At 44.0% G+C, this 14,802-nt stretch overlaps 1 protein-coding gene across 3 annotated transcripts in view; it reads right to left on the bottom strand.

The window, feature by feature from the left end:
* fkbp10a (FKBP prolyl isomerase 10a) overlaps positions 1–14,802 on the bottom strand; it is a 71,405-nt gene that overhangs the window by 13,211 nt on the left and 43,392 nt on the right. For 2 of the 3 annotated variants that reach the window (XR_008839517.1, XM_056480538.1), the window contains exon 8: positions 6,140–6,282. Coding sequence is in view for 2 of the 3 variants with exons in the window: in XM_056480538.1 (XP_056336513.1) it covers positions 6,140–6,282 (143 nt within the window). In the remaining variant the exon portion in view is untranslated. Of the gene's footprint in view, positions 1–3,750; positions 4,027–6,139; positions 6,283–14,802 lie in introns of those variants that run through there. The other variant, XM_056480539.1, reaches the window with a different exon arrangement.

The following is a 14,802-nucleotide window of genomic DNA, read 5'->3' as shown; positions in this document are numbered from 1 at the left end:
GATTATAGTGTAATATTTAAACTGTGAATTTGTGAAACTTGTGAGATTATAGCGTGAATAAGAGTGACGTGTAACTTTATTTGAAACAAATGCCGTGTAGGGAGACGGGTGCCGATTTATTTTGGGTTTATCCCTTTTTAAGTTTTCTCCTGTTTTGGGTTTAGTCAGGGAGTGAGGTAAGAGCATTGTCATTGATTTTGCTCCACACTAGCATCATGTCTAGACAGACTATGTCCTCTTACATCCAGGCCAGCCCGTGCCAATCCTCCTGCACCCTGGCTCTCTCATGTTCTCCTTGAGCATCGCTCAAAACTTCGGGCTGCAGAGAGAATTTGGCGAAAAACTAAAAATCCTGAACAGCTCATAACATACCTCACTCTTCTGTCCTCTTTCTCGGCTGAGGTTACTTCTGCAAAGCAGACATACTTCCGTCAGAAAATCAACAGTGCCACCAATCCTCGCTTACTTTTTAAAACATTTTCCTCCCTCCTCTATCCCCCTCCTTCAACCGCATCCTCCACACTCACTACTGACAACTTTGCTACATTCTTTTGCACCAAAACTGCAAAAATCAGTGCTCAATTTGCTGCACCTACAACAAACACGCAAGATGCACTTACCTCTTTTTCTCAACTCTCCGAGTCTGAGGTGTCCAAACTCGTGCTATCTAGACATGCAACCACGTGTCCCATTTCCTCTCATCTCTTGCAAGCCATTTCTCCTGCAGTCATACCCACACTGACTCACATAATTAACACATCTCTTGACTCTGGTTTATTCCACACTTCATTTAAGCAGGCTAGGGTAAACCCACTGCTAAAGAAACCCAACCTGGATCAAATGCTACTTGAAAACTACAGACCAGTATCCATGCTTCCATTCATGGCCAAGATTCTGGAGAAAGTAGTGTTCAATCAAGTCTCAAGCAGACTCTAAATTATCTGTCCTCATCTTGCTGGATTTATCAGCTGCTTTTGACACTGTAAACCACCAGATCCTGCTATCTACGCTTGAGTCACTGGGCATTTCAGGCACTGTTATTCAATGGTTCAGATCTTACCTCTCTGACAGGTCATTCAGGGTGTCTTGGAGGGGAGAGGTATCCAACCTACAGCATCTAAACACTGGGGTACCTCAGGGCTCTGTTCTTGGGCCACTTCTCTTCTCCATCTACATGACATCTTTAGGACCAATCATCCAGAAACATGGATTTTTCTACCACTGCTATGCTGATGATACCCAGCTATACCGCTCTTTTCACCCTGATGATCCCTCGGTTCCAGCTCGCATCTCAGCATGCCTGTCAAACATTTCACACTGGATGAAAGATCATCATCTTCAGCTTAACCTCACGAAAACGGAAATGCTTGAATTTTCTACCAACCCGACTCTACACCATAACTTTTCAATCCAGATGGATGGGGCAACTATTACTGCATCCCAAATGGTAAAAAGCTTTGGAGTAATGATTGATGACCACCTAAACTTCTCTGACCACATTTCTAGAACTGCTCGATCTTGCAGATTTGCACTCTATAACATCAGAAAGGTCCGACCCTTCCTATCTGAACATGCAGCTCAACTCATTGTTCAAGCTCTTGTTCTCTCCAAACTGGACTATTGCAACTGTCTACTAGCCGGGCTTCCAGCTAACTCTATCAAACCTCTTCAGCTGCTTCAGAACGCAGCAGCACAAGTGGTCTTTGATGAACCGAAAAGAGCACGTTACTCTGCTACTCACCCATTTGCACTGGCTGCCAGTTGCTGCTCGCATCAAATTCAAAGCTCTGATGTTTGCTTACAAAACGACCTCTGGCTTTGCTTCTTATCTGCTCTCACTTCTGCAGATTTATGTGCCCTCCAGAAACTTGCGTTCTGTGAATGAACGTCACCTCGTGGTTCCATCCCTAAGAGGGAAGAAATCACTTTCCTGAACTCTCGCATTCAATCTGCCCAGTTGGTGGAATGAACTCCCTAACTGCATCAGAACGGCAGAGTCACTTGCTGTCTTCAAGAAACGACTAAAAACTATTTAGTCTCCACTTTCCTTCCTAATCTGCAACTGCCTCTCTGGCTATACCACTAACTGTACTCTCTCTCTCTCAAAAAAAAAAGATATTATTTATTATTATTAATTTGAACAAATTAAATTTGATATTTATTTTTTTATTTATCCTAATAAATTTTTTGTTGTGTTACCTTTTTCTCCGAACCCCTAGAAAGGAGACTAAATGTAACGGAAATAAGCATCTCTGATGCTCTGATATTTGCTGCAGTGAGTGAGGAAATGCAGCTCATCCTCCACCACTCCAGCAGAGCAGTGTGGACACAGTCTGAGCTCTGGACTCCTCAAGCTACGCTTGTCGGCCCATCTCCACACTCAAACCGTGTCCACTCAGACGGTACCGGCTCATCAGCTTTCTCTGACCGGGGCTCCTAATGTTGGTCAGGTATGGGGCCAGTTCATAACCAGGTTTAATCTGGTGGAAGCACACTAACTTTTTTATTTGTTGTACTTTAGTTTGCCAATTGAGTTTATATTCCTCCTGGGTAATCTTTTCTATTTCTTTGGTCTTTATATGTTGGGACTGGGTTTGTGAATTTAGTTGGTGTTTTTCCACTATATAGTGCTGGCCGGATGTGCATTTCTATATTTGAGGGCTTGCTGATGGTAGCTCTCTGGGCTGGAGTCAGACAGATGGAGCCAGAACTTCCCTGCTCTCTTCTGGATTTCTGAGAGCAGAGGGAACCTGCCTAGTTCTGCTCTGCAACCAAGGCTAGGTGTGCTTCTGTGAACTCCAAGGATGTTTTTGTAAAATTCCAGATGAAAGATTTCAACTGGACTTTTTTTTCCCAAGATTCATAGTTTAATTTAAATGTGGGTCCCCAGAGTTCACAGCCATACAACAGGACTGGCTTTACAATGGTGTCAAATATTTTCAGCCACAGTTTAATGGGCGGGTTAAATTTAAAAAGTTTTTTTTTTTAATACAATAAAAAGCCCTGCGTGCCTTAGCGGTCAAGTCTTTAAGAGCTTGACTGAAGTGTCCAGAAGCTGTGATTGTCAGACCCAAATAACTATAAGAGATGACATGGTCAAGAGTTTCTCTGATTTTAAAAGTGTTCCTTTTTTTGTCAGCCAGATGAGTTTTTTTTTTTTACAAAAGATCATGATCTTGGATTACTGCATGTTAATGGGCAATGCCCAGTCTGTGCTGAACTCCTCCAGGATGGAGAGGCTGTGGTGAAGACCATCTTCATGAGGAGACAGCAGCAGCAGATCGTCCACATACAGGAGACATCTGATCTCTCTGTCCTCCAGGCTCAGGTCAGGACTTCTCTCTCTCTCTCTCTCTCTCTCTCTCTCTCTCTCTCTCTCTCTCTCTCTACGGACATAGTTGTAGATGGACTTTTTACTCCTGTACTCCTGCTTTCCTTGCCATCTAGAAAAGTTTTGACGTCAAATGTTCTGCCTTTCGTAACAGATGCTTCACTAGGGAGAATTATGTACCGCTATGATAAAGTGGTATCACCCATTAAAATCATACCGATTGGCTGCAAATCGCCTCTATTGAAACATTTAGTCTGTTTTAGATGCTTTCTTTTTATGATTTTAAAGGAAGATGAGGAACTGGATTTCTCCTTACATCTTAAAGTTTATGACTGTGATTATATGTCACAACAGAAAAGATGAAATGTTTCAATTTTGGAAAAGCAGGACATTTAACTTGAATGAAAACAGATCTGAGATCAGAAGCGGTAGTGTTGGTGAGTCGGCTGAGGCTGGCTCCGCCTGAAACCGACATTGCAAAAGTTAATAAGAGAGACGAAGAGCGGCTGTCCGCGAATGAGAGCGAGGTAGCTCAAGAAAAAAAAGATCTTCTTGTACTCCGATCTTAAATTCCGTAACACACAAAGATGTAATGTTGAAGCTGATGTTTTCCAGTCTGATTTGCGCTGGGGTGATGTTGAAATCTTTTTCACTTGCGGTTATGAAGTTGAGGATATTAAACTGTATTCTGTTGTCTGTTGACAAAACAATGTTATTCACATCAGAAGGCTTGTTTACAGACAAAGAGAGGTTAAAAAGTTTAAAAGTCAGTTAAAAAGTATGAATCAAAACTTTTGGTTGAAGATGTAAATTTGTTATTTTTGCTTTTTTCCTTTTCTTTCATTATTTGTGAGGTAAATATTGCAACAATTAATGTTAATGCGTTAAGAGAAGTTTTAGTCTTGTTTTATGTGACCACATGGCTTGTGGTGTTTCCTTGTGTCATGTGCTCTCCCGTCTATCGTCTAGTCCCACCCTCCTTGTTAACCCATTATTAGTTTATTATGTTCACCTGTTTGTGTGGCACTGAAACCTTGTCTTCAAAAGTTATCAAGATATTTTAAAAATGCTAATAACTTTGAAATCATTTTTGCCTATTGTCATGGGACTGGTCATAATTGATTTGATGGGCCAAGAACATTGATGCCAATTAATCCCAAATTGACCAAACTTCCTGTACTCTATATTGAATTAGGTTGAAAACCTATATTTTTGAACTCTTGAACTTTTTGACCTTTAAATTCTTCACATCTTCAGATCATGCTGACAAAGTCTGTGTTGAAGTAAAATGTTTACAGCACTAAAAAAATATGCTGGCACAATGCCAAACTGCATCAGAGATTATCTCAGCAATGCTTATACATTCAGTGGTGGAAATATGTATTGAACTCGTGTGTAATGACAATGGAATGACATTCGGTGATGGCAGCTTAAAGATGCCTCTCGCATGGTGAAAGAAGTTACATGCATTGCTCAGGTGTGTTTTTTTACATACTTCAACAGAATCATCGTCTATCAAATCTGATTTTTGCTTTCAAGTCAGTTTTTTATTTAAGTCAGGTGATTGGCTGGTCATTTTATCATTTTATTGCACATAACTTAATTTGTAAACCAAAAAAAGGATTTCTTTGGTTGTTACCAAGATCTGGTATAATGCTAAATTTAGCATAATAGCATTGAAAATGCATGTCTCTCTCTGCCTCCCAAAGCTTCGCCTCCTGAAGTCATGAACATGCATCAATTAAGCACCTTTACGCTGTTTTCTGTTTTTTTATTATTTGTTTTTATTTTATTTATACTTGTTTCTTTTATTCCTGTTGATGTAAAGCACTTTGAATTGCCACTGTGTATGAAATGTGGTATATAAATAAACTTGCCTTGCCTTGCAAATAGATGACCATAGACAACCTTACAACCTTTTAACACGCCAGTTAAAAAACTTTATAGCTTTTTATTATGTTACAATTCCAAACTAAAAAACCTTTCTGAAAAACTGTATTACATATTTAGCACATTTTCAGTTGTGTAGCAAGCAAAACTTGTCATAATGTCCAAAATTTTATGCACGCAATGATTGCTGGTATCTGCTGACGTCTCTGTGGAGACACGCACTTTCTCCAGTGTAAGTAACTAAGCATATACTTGACTGGTGGGATGCAGAAATTATACTTTATACTGATGGTTTTTCCAAATCAAAAACTTTGCAACAAAGCCATACTTGTATGCTATTTCAGAAAAAAAAAAAACTCAAAATGGCGTGGTAAACAATATAGGAACTGTGTCACAGGTTGCCATTGTTCAAAAATGAACAAATGTACAAATTAAAACCAACTTTACCTCAGTAAAGCAGCTAGGCAGAATATCGCTATTAACTTGTGTTTTGTGATTCAACTAAATAAAAAATCTAAAAAAAGAAGTGCTAAAAAAGAAATATCCTGTCATCTTTTGACATTACACTTATGTTTCCAAGACAACCACCAACACTAACTTTTCCTCATGACTACTCGCTGCTTCTCACAGCACTTGTGTTTAAATGGCTTTTCATCTTGTTTTATGCTTGAACAACTAAACAAATGCTTAGGTCTATTTAACTGACTATACTTTGATTAAATTACATTATCCATGCTATAAGATACCTTTTGAAATTGATAATAGCAAAAATAAATCCCCACCCCTTCTTAACATTTAGGTTCAGTAGGAAATACATCATCAAACTGAAATAAGGATAAGGACTTTACACCTTGTCCACACTAAAAAAATGACTTTCTAAAAAAAAATTAATGAATAAAAATAAAGTGAATTCCTTACCGTCATTAGCACCATGTGCAAGATGTGGTGGCACAGTGATCTCTCTCCTCTCTAACACACACATGCCGTGCAAACCTTCATCCAGGCCAGATATCAACTTTCCCTGACCTAAGATGACATGTGGTGGTTCTGGGTAGTCATCTCTGCAGATATTACATTAACAATGATTAACAACAATTCTTGAATAATATTAATAATTGTAATAACATTAAAATGACACAGTAAATCCCAAATATACGTTACCTATTCAACTGAAAATATTCCATCACATTGTCTTATGTACATTTTTTCTGTGTCTTTCCTGTCTAGACTACTAACCTCACCCTGGGCGATTAATGCTGGTTTAAGAAAAATAATTTCTAAAATTGAATAGTATACATTCATTCATTCGTTTTCTTCTCGGCTTAGTCCCTTTATTAATATGAGGTCACCACAGCGGAATGAACCGCCAACTTATCCAGCATATGTTTTAAGCAGCGGATGCCCTTCCAGTTGCAACCCATCACTGGGAAACACCCATACACACTCAATCACACACATACACTGCGGCCAATTTAGCTTACCCAATTCACCTATATCACATGTCTTTGGACTGTGGAGGAAACCGAAGCACCCGGAGGAAACCCACGTGAAGAACATGTAAAATTATGCTACTCACTGCGCCATCGCGTTGCTTGAATAGTACACAGGATATATAAATATTATTATACATTTCCCTTTTACAAGAAGTCACAAATGCTATCATGCCTATTTTAGAAGCACAATTAAACAATGGTTTCTTTGAAAATGAAAGGACAGGGCTTAGTCAAACTTAATGGTATTTTATTTACAGGTGTCATATGGCCATGAAGTGAAGGTACGGTGCATCGATGGTGACTGGCAAACTATTTAAAATATTGCAGATCTGGCTTTGCTTGTTATAAAAAGTTCTTGTACTTGTAGACACAAAAGAAGTTGAGCTTTATTGTCATTCTACTACATGTGAAGACATATAATTGAATGAAATGTGTCTCAAATGATCATGATGTTAAATACAAATTAGGCATAAATATAAACAAGCAAAAATACAACATACACTGTCAACTTTTGCTGTAGATTTTGCTCTCTCTTTTTATACTTTATCTTTGATATTGTTGTTAATACTGTAGATGTAGTGTGCAGTTTTTTAGTGATATTAGCGTGGGAAAAGAGTTTGTGCAATTAGATGGGAGCGGTTTTGCACTCCCAATCATTGTACGGGAAATATGACAACTCCAAGTGCAGAGAGCCTGGGGGTTTTTTTTAGAACAGAATTAAAGTTGATACAACTGCTACTGAGGATTGTAGTTTAGCTGTAGGTGTAGTAGTTGGTCATGAAAATGCTGCCGTTTCTTAAAAACAAGGTTCTAGTCAGCATGCTTTCGAGGTAAGGCAAACTTGTTTCTACGATCAAATTGATCCCAATTGGCAGTAAGTCCGCATTGTTGAAATGTATGGTTTCTTTCAGACTGTATTTATAAGTTACTGAAAGACAACGTAGAGGAACTTGATTTGACTACAACAAACATGATTAAGTGTTTTGGTAGTGGTGACAATGGTCACCTTGTTTGAGCTTGTCCAAAAATGGTTGAAAACTGCAATTTCTGTTGTTGTACAATGTGATGCATAGAATGTTATGACAACAGATGTCGAGGAAATGCCAGGTCCAAGTAACGTTAGGACATCAGTTGATCCAAAAATTGTGACAAATTATTCGGAGACTATTGAAGAAAAAATTGTTAAAAAAACAAAATGTAATTGAGGTGAAAAAAAAACAAAGAAAAAAATTTCATTCTTTCATTTTCCTTTGGCTTAGTTCCTTTATTCATCAGGGGTCACCACAGCTGAATGAACAACCAACTTATCCAGCATTTGTTTTTCACACAAATGCCCTTCCAGCTGCAACCCAGTACTGGGAAACCCATACACTCTCACATTCACACACATACATTATGCCCAATTTAGTTTATTCAATTCACCTAAAGCGCATGTCTTTGGACAGTGGGGGAGACCGGAGCACTTGGAGGAAACCTACGCAAACACGGGGAGAACATGCAAACTCCACACAGAAATGGCAAATATCCCAGTTGGGACTCAAACCAGCAATCTTCTTGCGACAGTGCTAACCACTGAGCCACCATGTCGCCCTCAAAACAATCTAAAGAACAAAAAATGTAAGATATGAATCATGTGACAAGAGTGATGATGAGGCTATGGAAGTGAAGTGTTTTTTAAATTCCCTCAAAAAAGAAAGTTGACAGAAGGTCAGGGTGTAAAATAAGTAAAAATATCCGATAATATTCAGATGAGTCAGACAGACACAGAGAGTAAAAATGATATGTCAGAATGTAGCATCACTGCCAGCCTACCACTAAGTGATTTCTTCAGTGAAACATACTGTTTGCTGTTGATGACATAGCGATGTATCTAACACTGTTGAATGTGCCAAATAATTTTATGGATTAGCACTATTAAGCCATCACATCTTTTTTAGGTGGTAGAGTTGCTGTGCTCTTAAGTAAGATTTCATATTCAAAGTAATCAAAGGTAGATAGTTTTTGAAAAAAGTTTGTTTGTGTTTGTAAATGGCTATGCTCCAAATGTTTCAAATGAAAGAATCTTGTGCACACATCAACTGCACACTTTATATTGTGTTGTAATTCATTTGTACTTGTGTATTTCATACAGACTTTTGCTTGTGCTTACATACTTCGCCTAATTACAGCCTTCATATTGCATTGTAGATAGTTTTGTGTGGGTGCTCTTCTCTCTGTTGCTCTCTCTCTCTCTCTCTCTCTAGTACCTATTGCTCATTTCATAAACATGCTCCAGCTCCTGTTGCTCATCATATTCTAGTGGTAAGTCAGAATCTACTTCAACTTACTTCCTGCCACATGATTAGTGAATCTCTTTCTATCAGCTTTGCATTTGATAAATGGTTGATAATAAATGGGTGGGAGAAAACACTGTATGTCTGTTCCAACATCAAAAGATTTTGTCCCCTCAGTGATGCACCCACTGAGAAACCTGATAAAAGTGCCCTAGTAATTGGCAACTCTATAGTACAGAGTGTGCAAACAGAGACACCAGCAACCACAGTCAAATGTCTGCCGGGAGCCAGAGTGCCTGACATCAAGTCAAATTTAAAAGTGCTGGCTAAATCTAAATGTAAGTTCAGTAAGATCATTATCCACATTGGTGCTAATGATGTTTGGCTACGTCAGTCAGAGATCACTAAAAGTAATGTTAAAGAGGTGTGTGATACCCAGGTCCTCAACTTTTTGCTACAGTCTGTAACACCCCCCGGTCGCCGACTTTGATATAGTATCCGATCGCAGTGGCCACCCTAAAACTGGTGCATTGTTACTAACCTGATTCTGAGCTGTGTCATTCAGACACCTTACCCTCAACACCAAGCCACATCTTTCTTTCTGTTTCCCGAACCTCTAAATATGAAAAACTCCCAAAATATGAAGAACTCCCATTCAAAGGTAACAATCTAATTGATGTTCATCACATAAAAAAATAAAGGTAATCAAAAGATAAAACTTGGATTATTGAACATTAGATGTCTCTCTTCTAAAACTCTTTTTGTTAATGATTTGATAACCGATCTAAAGCTAGATGCACTTTCTCTAACCTAAACCTAGCTAAAACCAGATGATTGTATGACCCTAAATGAGTCTTCACCTGAAGGATATCATTATAAACATGAGCTTTGACTTAAAGGGAAAGGTGGAGGCATTGGCATAATATACAGTAATATTTTTAGTGTCACTCAGCGATCTGACTTCAAATATAATTAATTTGAAGTAATAGTGTTGTATATTTCAGTGTGCAATTTAAACAATAAATTTCAATCTAAATTTATATATTGGCAACTGTATATAAACCTCGAGGGCACCACACTGACTTTACAAAAGAATGTTTGTGCAGCAGAGTGATGACATTTCAGATCACCATTTAATCTCTTATTTTTTTGTGCTTTAATAGGTCCACAAAATCAGCTTTTATTTATAAATGTGGTTGAACAATCACTGCTAGCATTAAAGATGACTTTGTCTGTAACCTACCTGATCTTTCTAATTTTCTTAGCATTCTAGGCAACCTAGAAGAGTTTGAAACTGCAACTGAAACTATTACACATAAAAAAGATTAGGGGAAAAAAATCTGATGCCATGGCACAATGAGCACACACATGCCTTAAAGAAAGCAGCCTGGAAAATGGAACGTAGATGGAAGAAATCAAGACTAGAGGTTTTTCATCTAGCCTGGAGAGAAAGTTTACTTAACTTTAGGAAGTAAAAAAAATTGATTGGAACAACAAACCCTCATTTGGGGGATGGTAGGTCTTTCCAGCCAGCTTTTGAAAATGACCAAGTCCATTTGGAGGGTGGTGGGTCTTGGTAAGGGCCAGACGGCCGGTGGCGACAATGGCAACTCTCACCGGTGTAGTTGATTAGACCCAGGCCCCAGCCCGACAAGCCATGCCCGACGGGAGACAGCTTTTCCGGGATGTCCCGCACCTGGAGGTGCGTGTCCGGTGCTGATTGTCTCTGACCTGCCATCAGGAATTCGGGGAAGGCGAGAAAATGTGGACTTAGGTTTTGGCGGCTTTGCGGTTGAAGGAACCAGGGGGTCAATGGCCAGGCTGGCTGTCCAAAGACAGTGCCCCGACCCCGGGCGAGCTGGTGGGCGCTGGTGGGCATGGAGGACCTCACCCAAGCGGTTCAGACATTGAAGGCTTGCCCAGAGACAGTGCCCCGATCCCGGGCAAGCTGGTGGGCGCTGGTGGGCATGGAGGACCTCACCCAAGCGCACCCCGGCACTGGAGGAAAGCAAACACAACACCCCCATATTGAATGCCCCTGGAACTACGTGCTGCTGGTGCACCCCGGCCACCTCAACAAATTGAGCACCACCCTGGGTGGTGGAACTGGGAAAGGCTGGTGCACCCGAGCTATCTACCGCAGTACGACAAGGAGGTGGAGAGGGTGGTGCCCCACAGCCACGGGGGTCACCAACGGCACGTCTGCCTAGCGAGTGCTACTGACTAAGTCAATGTTCCTGGCTTAAGTGTGGGGTGCCCGGGCACTGCTGGAGAGCAGGTGTCAAACTAGAAGACGCTTTGGGCCCAGTGCTTGCCCCGGAGAAGGGCGTGGGTCCCCGGGGAGAGGGGGTGGCAGTGGTGGCCCTGGAGGTCAGGGCCAAAGGGCGTGGGTCCCCGGGGAGAGGGGGTGGCAGTGGTGGCCCTGGAGGTCAGGGCCAAAGGGAGTGGGCCCCCGGGGAGAGGGGGTGGCAGTGGTGGCCCTGGAGGGAGACCGCCTTTCCGGGACGTCCCGCGCTTGGAGGTGCGGGTCCGACGCCGATTGTCTCTGACCTGCCATCATGTTTTCGCGCCTGGGAAAAAGTGGACTTAGGTTTTGACGGTTTCGCGGCTGGGAAAAAGTGGACCCCATGGGTTAAGCCCCCGTCCCTCTGCACACAACCCCCCCCCCTCCTTTGCCGCCTCTATCTGTGGGAGAAAAAACTCAAATGGCCCGTCTGGTTTTGACCAAGAGCATGTCCGCCGCTCTGCCCGCCCGCCTGACGATCCCCTGTGCTTTGTCCCCCCCTGCTGATTCTCAGTCCGCGCCCCCCTCGCCCTGGACAAGGGCTGGGGATGGTTGGTGGGCTCGGTAGTGTCTCCAGTGTGGTGAATCGTGTATAAAAGCCATGAAAAGCCGTGTATAAAGCCCTCGCGGCTGGCGCAGTCCAAGCTGCCCAAAACGGTGCGTGTTCGGCGGGGCTCATGCCATCCCTTTGTGGGGGCAGAAAAGGGAACTAAAAAGCTATGCAAAAAGCCCTCGCGGCTGGCGCAGTCCAAGCTGCCCAAAAAGGTGCGTGTTTGGTGGGGCTCATGCCATCTCTTTGTGGGGGCAGAAAAGGGAACTAAAAAGCTTATGCAAAAAAAAAGTCCCCGCTGCTGGCACAGTAAGGCTGCCTGAAACGGTGCGTTGTTCCCAGGAGAAAAATCCACCAAAAGTCGTAAAAAACTGCTTCCAAATATACGTTGGACCAAAGAGTCTTCCCCTTTAAGAGGGGGAGGGGTCACCAGCGTCAATGACGCGGAAGTGCACGCCTCGTCCGCCATCTTTTAAACCGCTCCATGCGGCGTGTGGGTCTTTCTCCCTCCAGCCTTGATCTTGCACAGTCATGGCCGAATGTGCACTCTGCTTTAACGTCTACAGCCGCTTCTCGCCGCACCTGTCTGTAGTCCACAAGGTGTCAAACGCTCGCCGCTGCCCGCGTGGACACGCGGAAGACAGTGTGCCCGGTGCCCGGCTGTCGAAGGACGGTGGCCCGCCTAGACAGACACCTGAAGCAGCATGCCGAGCTCTCCGTCTCGGCCAGGAAAGAGGCCATGCGGCGTGCGAAGCGTCGGAAAGTGGCTCGAGAGTTGCTGTGGTTGCAGTCCACTCAACCGACGGTACCCGTGGTGTCTCGGCTGGCGTCCTCCTCCGAAGAGGAACGGGAATCAGACAACCCGGAAGCCGAGCGTCCGTGCGCCGACCCCCGCTGCAGGCTCGCATCGGAGTGCACAGGCCCAGCTCTCAGAGCTCCACAAGCAGGTGGACAAGGTGAGGTCCACCCAGCTTGAATTCACCCGGCGCTATTAAGAGTTGAGGAGGGGGGAAGAGGGGAGGAAGAGCAGGCGGGCAAGCTCGTGTCCTGCACCGCCGGCACAATCCCCCGACCCAGCCTCCGGGCGAGGGGCGGCCCAAGGACTCCGGGCGGCCTCCGGGCCTGTGGAAGCCTATGATCCAACAAAGTACCTGTACCCGGACCACGCCCGTGCCTTGAGTTGAGTATGGTTATGGCACTTTTCTGTTGGGCTGCTGGTGGTGGGGGGTATGTCATCAAGGCTGACTTTTAACTTTCGCCCCCGTTCTGCAGACTTGCTTTTGGAAGAGTTCGAGGGTTTCCAATTGGGAAGCGAGCCCACCGCCCGTCTGCGGAACAACGTCGCCTCCAAACTGGCAAGGGTCAAGGCCTTCCTAGGCTACATGGCGAAAGGCCACGCGGGCCCAGAAACCTTGTCCTTCCTCAACCAGCCGGCACGCATCCGAGCCTGGTCTGCCCTGCTAGGCCAAACGGGCATGGCCGAGCCCACGAGGCAGCACTACCTGAAGAACATCGCGCAGTTCCTAGATGATCTCTCCGAAACCCCGCCGGCCTCCTGCCGCCTCTCCAGCACCACCCTGGTGCTGGTTCGCAGGGAGCTTCGAGCTCTCATTCGCGGCATACACCGCCGCGTCGTGGTACACGAGGTAAGAACCAAGCAGGCCAAAGAAAACAGACTCATCTCCAAAGCCACCCTGCTACACTGTCACTGGACGGCTGGAAGAAAAATACCTGCCCTTCTAGGTGAGTGTTCGGTCCCGCCGGTCGGCGTTTCCACCACCACTTGTGGAAACGCTGACGTTCTCTCCGTTCTTCCCTCTTCTGCTCCGGGGCTCCAGCGGCTCTCAGTCAAACAAGCCACTTCAGCGTAACCCCCCCCTTGACGTGGCTCGTTTAAGGGTGGAGTACGCTGATGTGGCTCGTTTGACCGAGAGCCGCTGGCGCCCCGGAGCAGAGATTATCTTTTTGCCTTGGGGCACCAGCGGCTATCGCTACGTTTAAACCATTGGTGGTGTAACAAGGTTTGTTGGAAAAGTCTAACCCCTTACTGCCTTCCATCAGACGGCCTCGAGTCCAACCCAGACACCAGGCAGCAGTGGCCCTTCTATGGTTTTCTGACCGGCTACCTGACCTCCATCACAGGCCATCGCTGTGGGGTCTTCCAGAACCTGACCATCCAGGAGGTCGAGGAGGCCTCCAGAAGCCCGGACGAGTCTGCCTATGTCATTAACGTGAGTGGAACTTTGCGGGTGGGAGCCACCAGTGGTAGGCGTTCACCCATCTTCTCTCTGTTTTGCCAGATCACCACGCATAAGACAAACAGAGCCTTTGGCGCGGCCCAGTTGTCTCTCAACAAGGAAGAATACAGCTGGTTCCGGAGGTTCTTGCAGCTGCGGGCTAGCCTCCCTGGGGGGAGCCAGGCCTCCTATTTTTTTTTTACTTCCAGACCCAGTCCCTGTCGAACCCTGAACAAATATTTTCAATCTGTGTGGAGCAGCATGGGGCTTCCCGGCAAGCCCACCTTCACTGACGTCCGAACTGCCATCGCGACCCACGTGAGTATCTATGCCTGTGCCCCCCTGTGACCCCCATGACTGCCAGCGGCTTTGACCCCAAAAAGTCTCTGTCTGTCTGTCTCTGACGCAGGCAAAGAATTCACATTCTTCCGAGGATCGCAGGAAGGTGGCGCAATTCATGTGCCACGACACCTCAACCTCAGATAAGTTCTACGCGCTTCACCTCGGCCCTCTAGAAGCACGTGAGCGCCGCAGACTCTTCGAGAGGGCCTTGGTGGAGGAGGAGGGAGAATCATAATATTCTCCCTGATAGGTTTGAAAACTACTAAACCCCTAAATATATATATATATATATATATATATATATATATATATATATATATATATATATATATATATATATATATATACACAAATAACATAAATAAAATGTGACAAAAATTAAGTTGTAAGTCTTCTTACCAT

The sequence above is a fragment of the Danio aesculapii genome, chromosome 19, assembly GCF_903798145.1.
Source record: "Danio aesculapii chromosome 19, fDanAes4.1, whole genome shotgun sequence".
NCBI classification, from domain to species: Eukaryota; Metazoa; Chordata; class Actinopteri; order Cypriniformes; family Danionidae; genus Danio; species Danio aesculapii.
The sequence above is the reverse complement of the archived record's forward strand: the minus strand, read 5'-3'. Positions and strand labels throughout refer to the sequence as shown.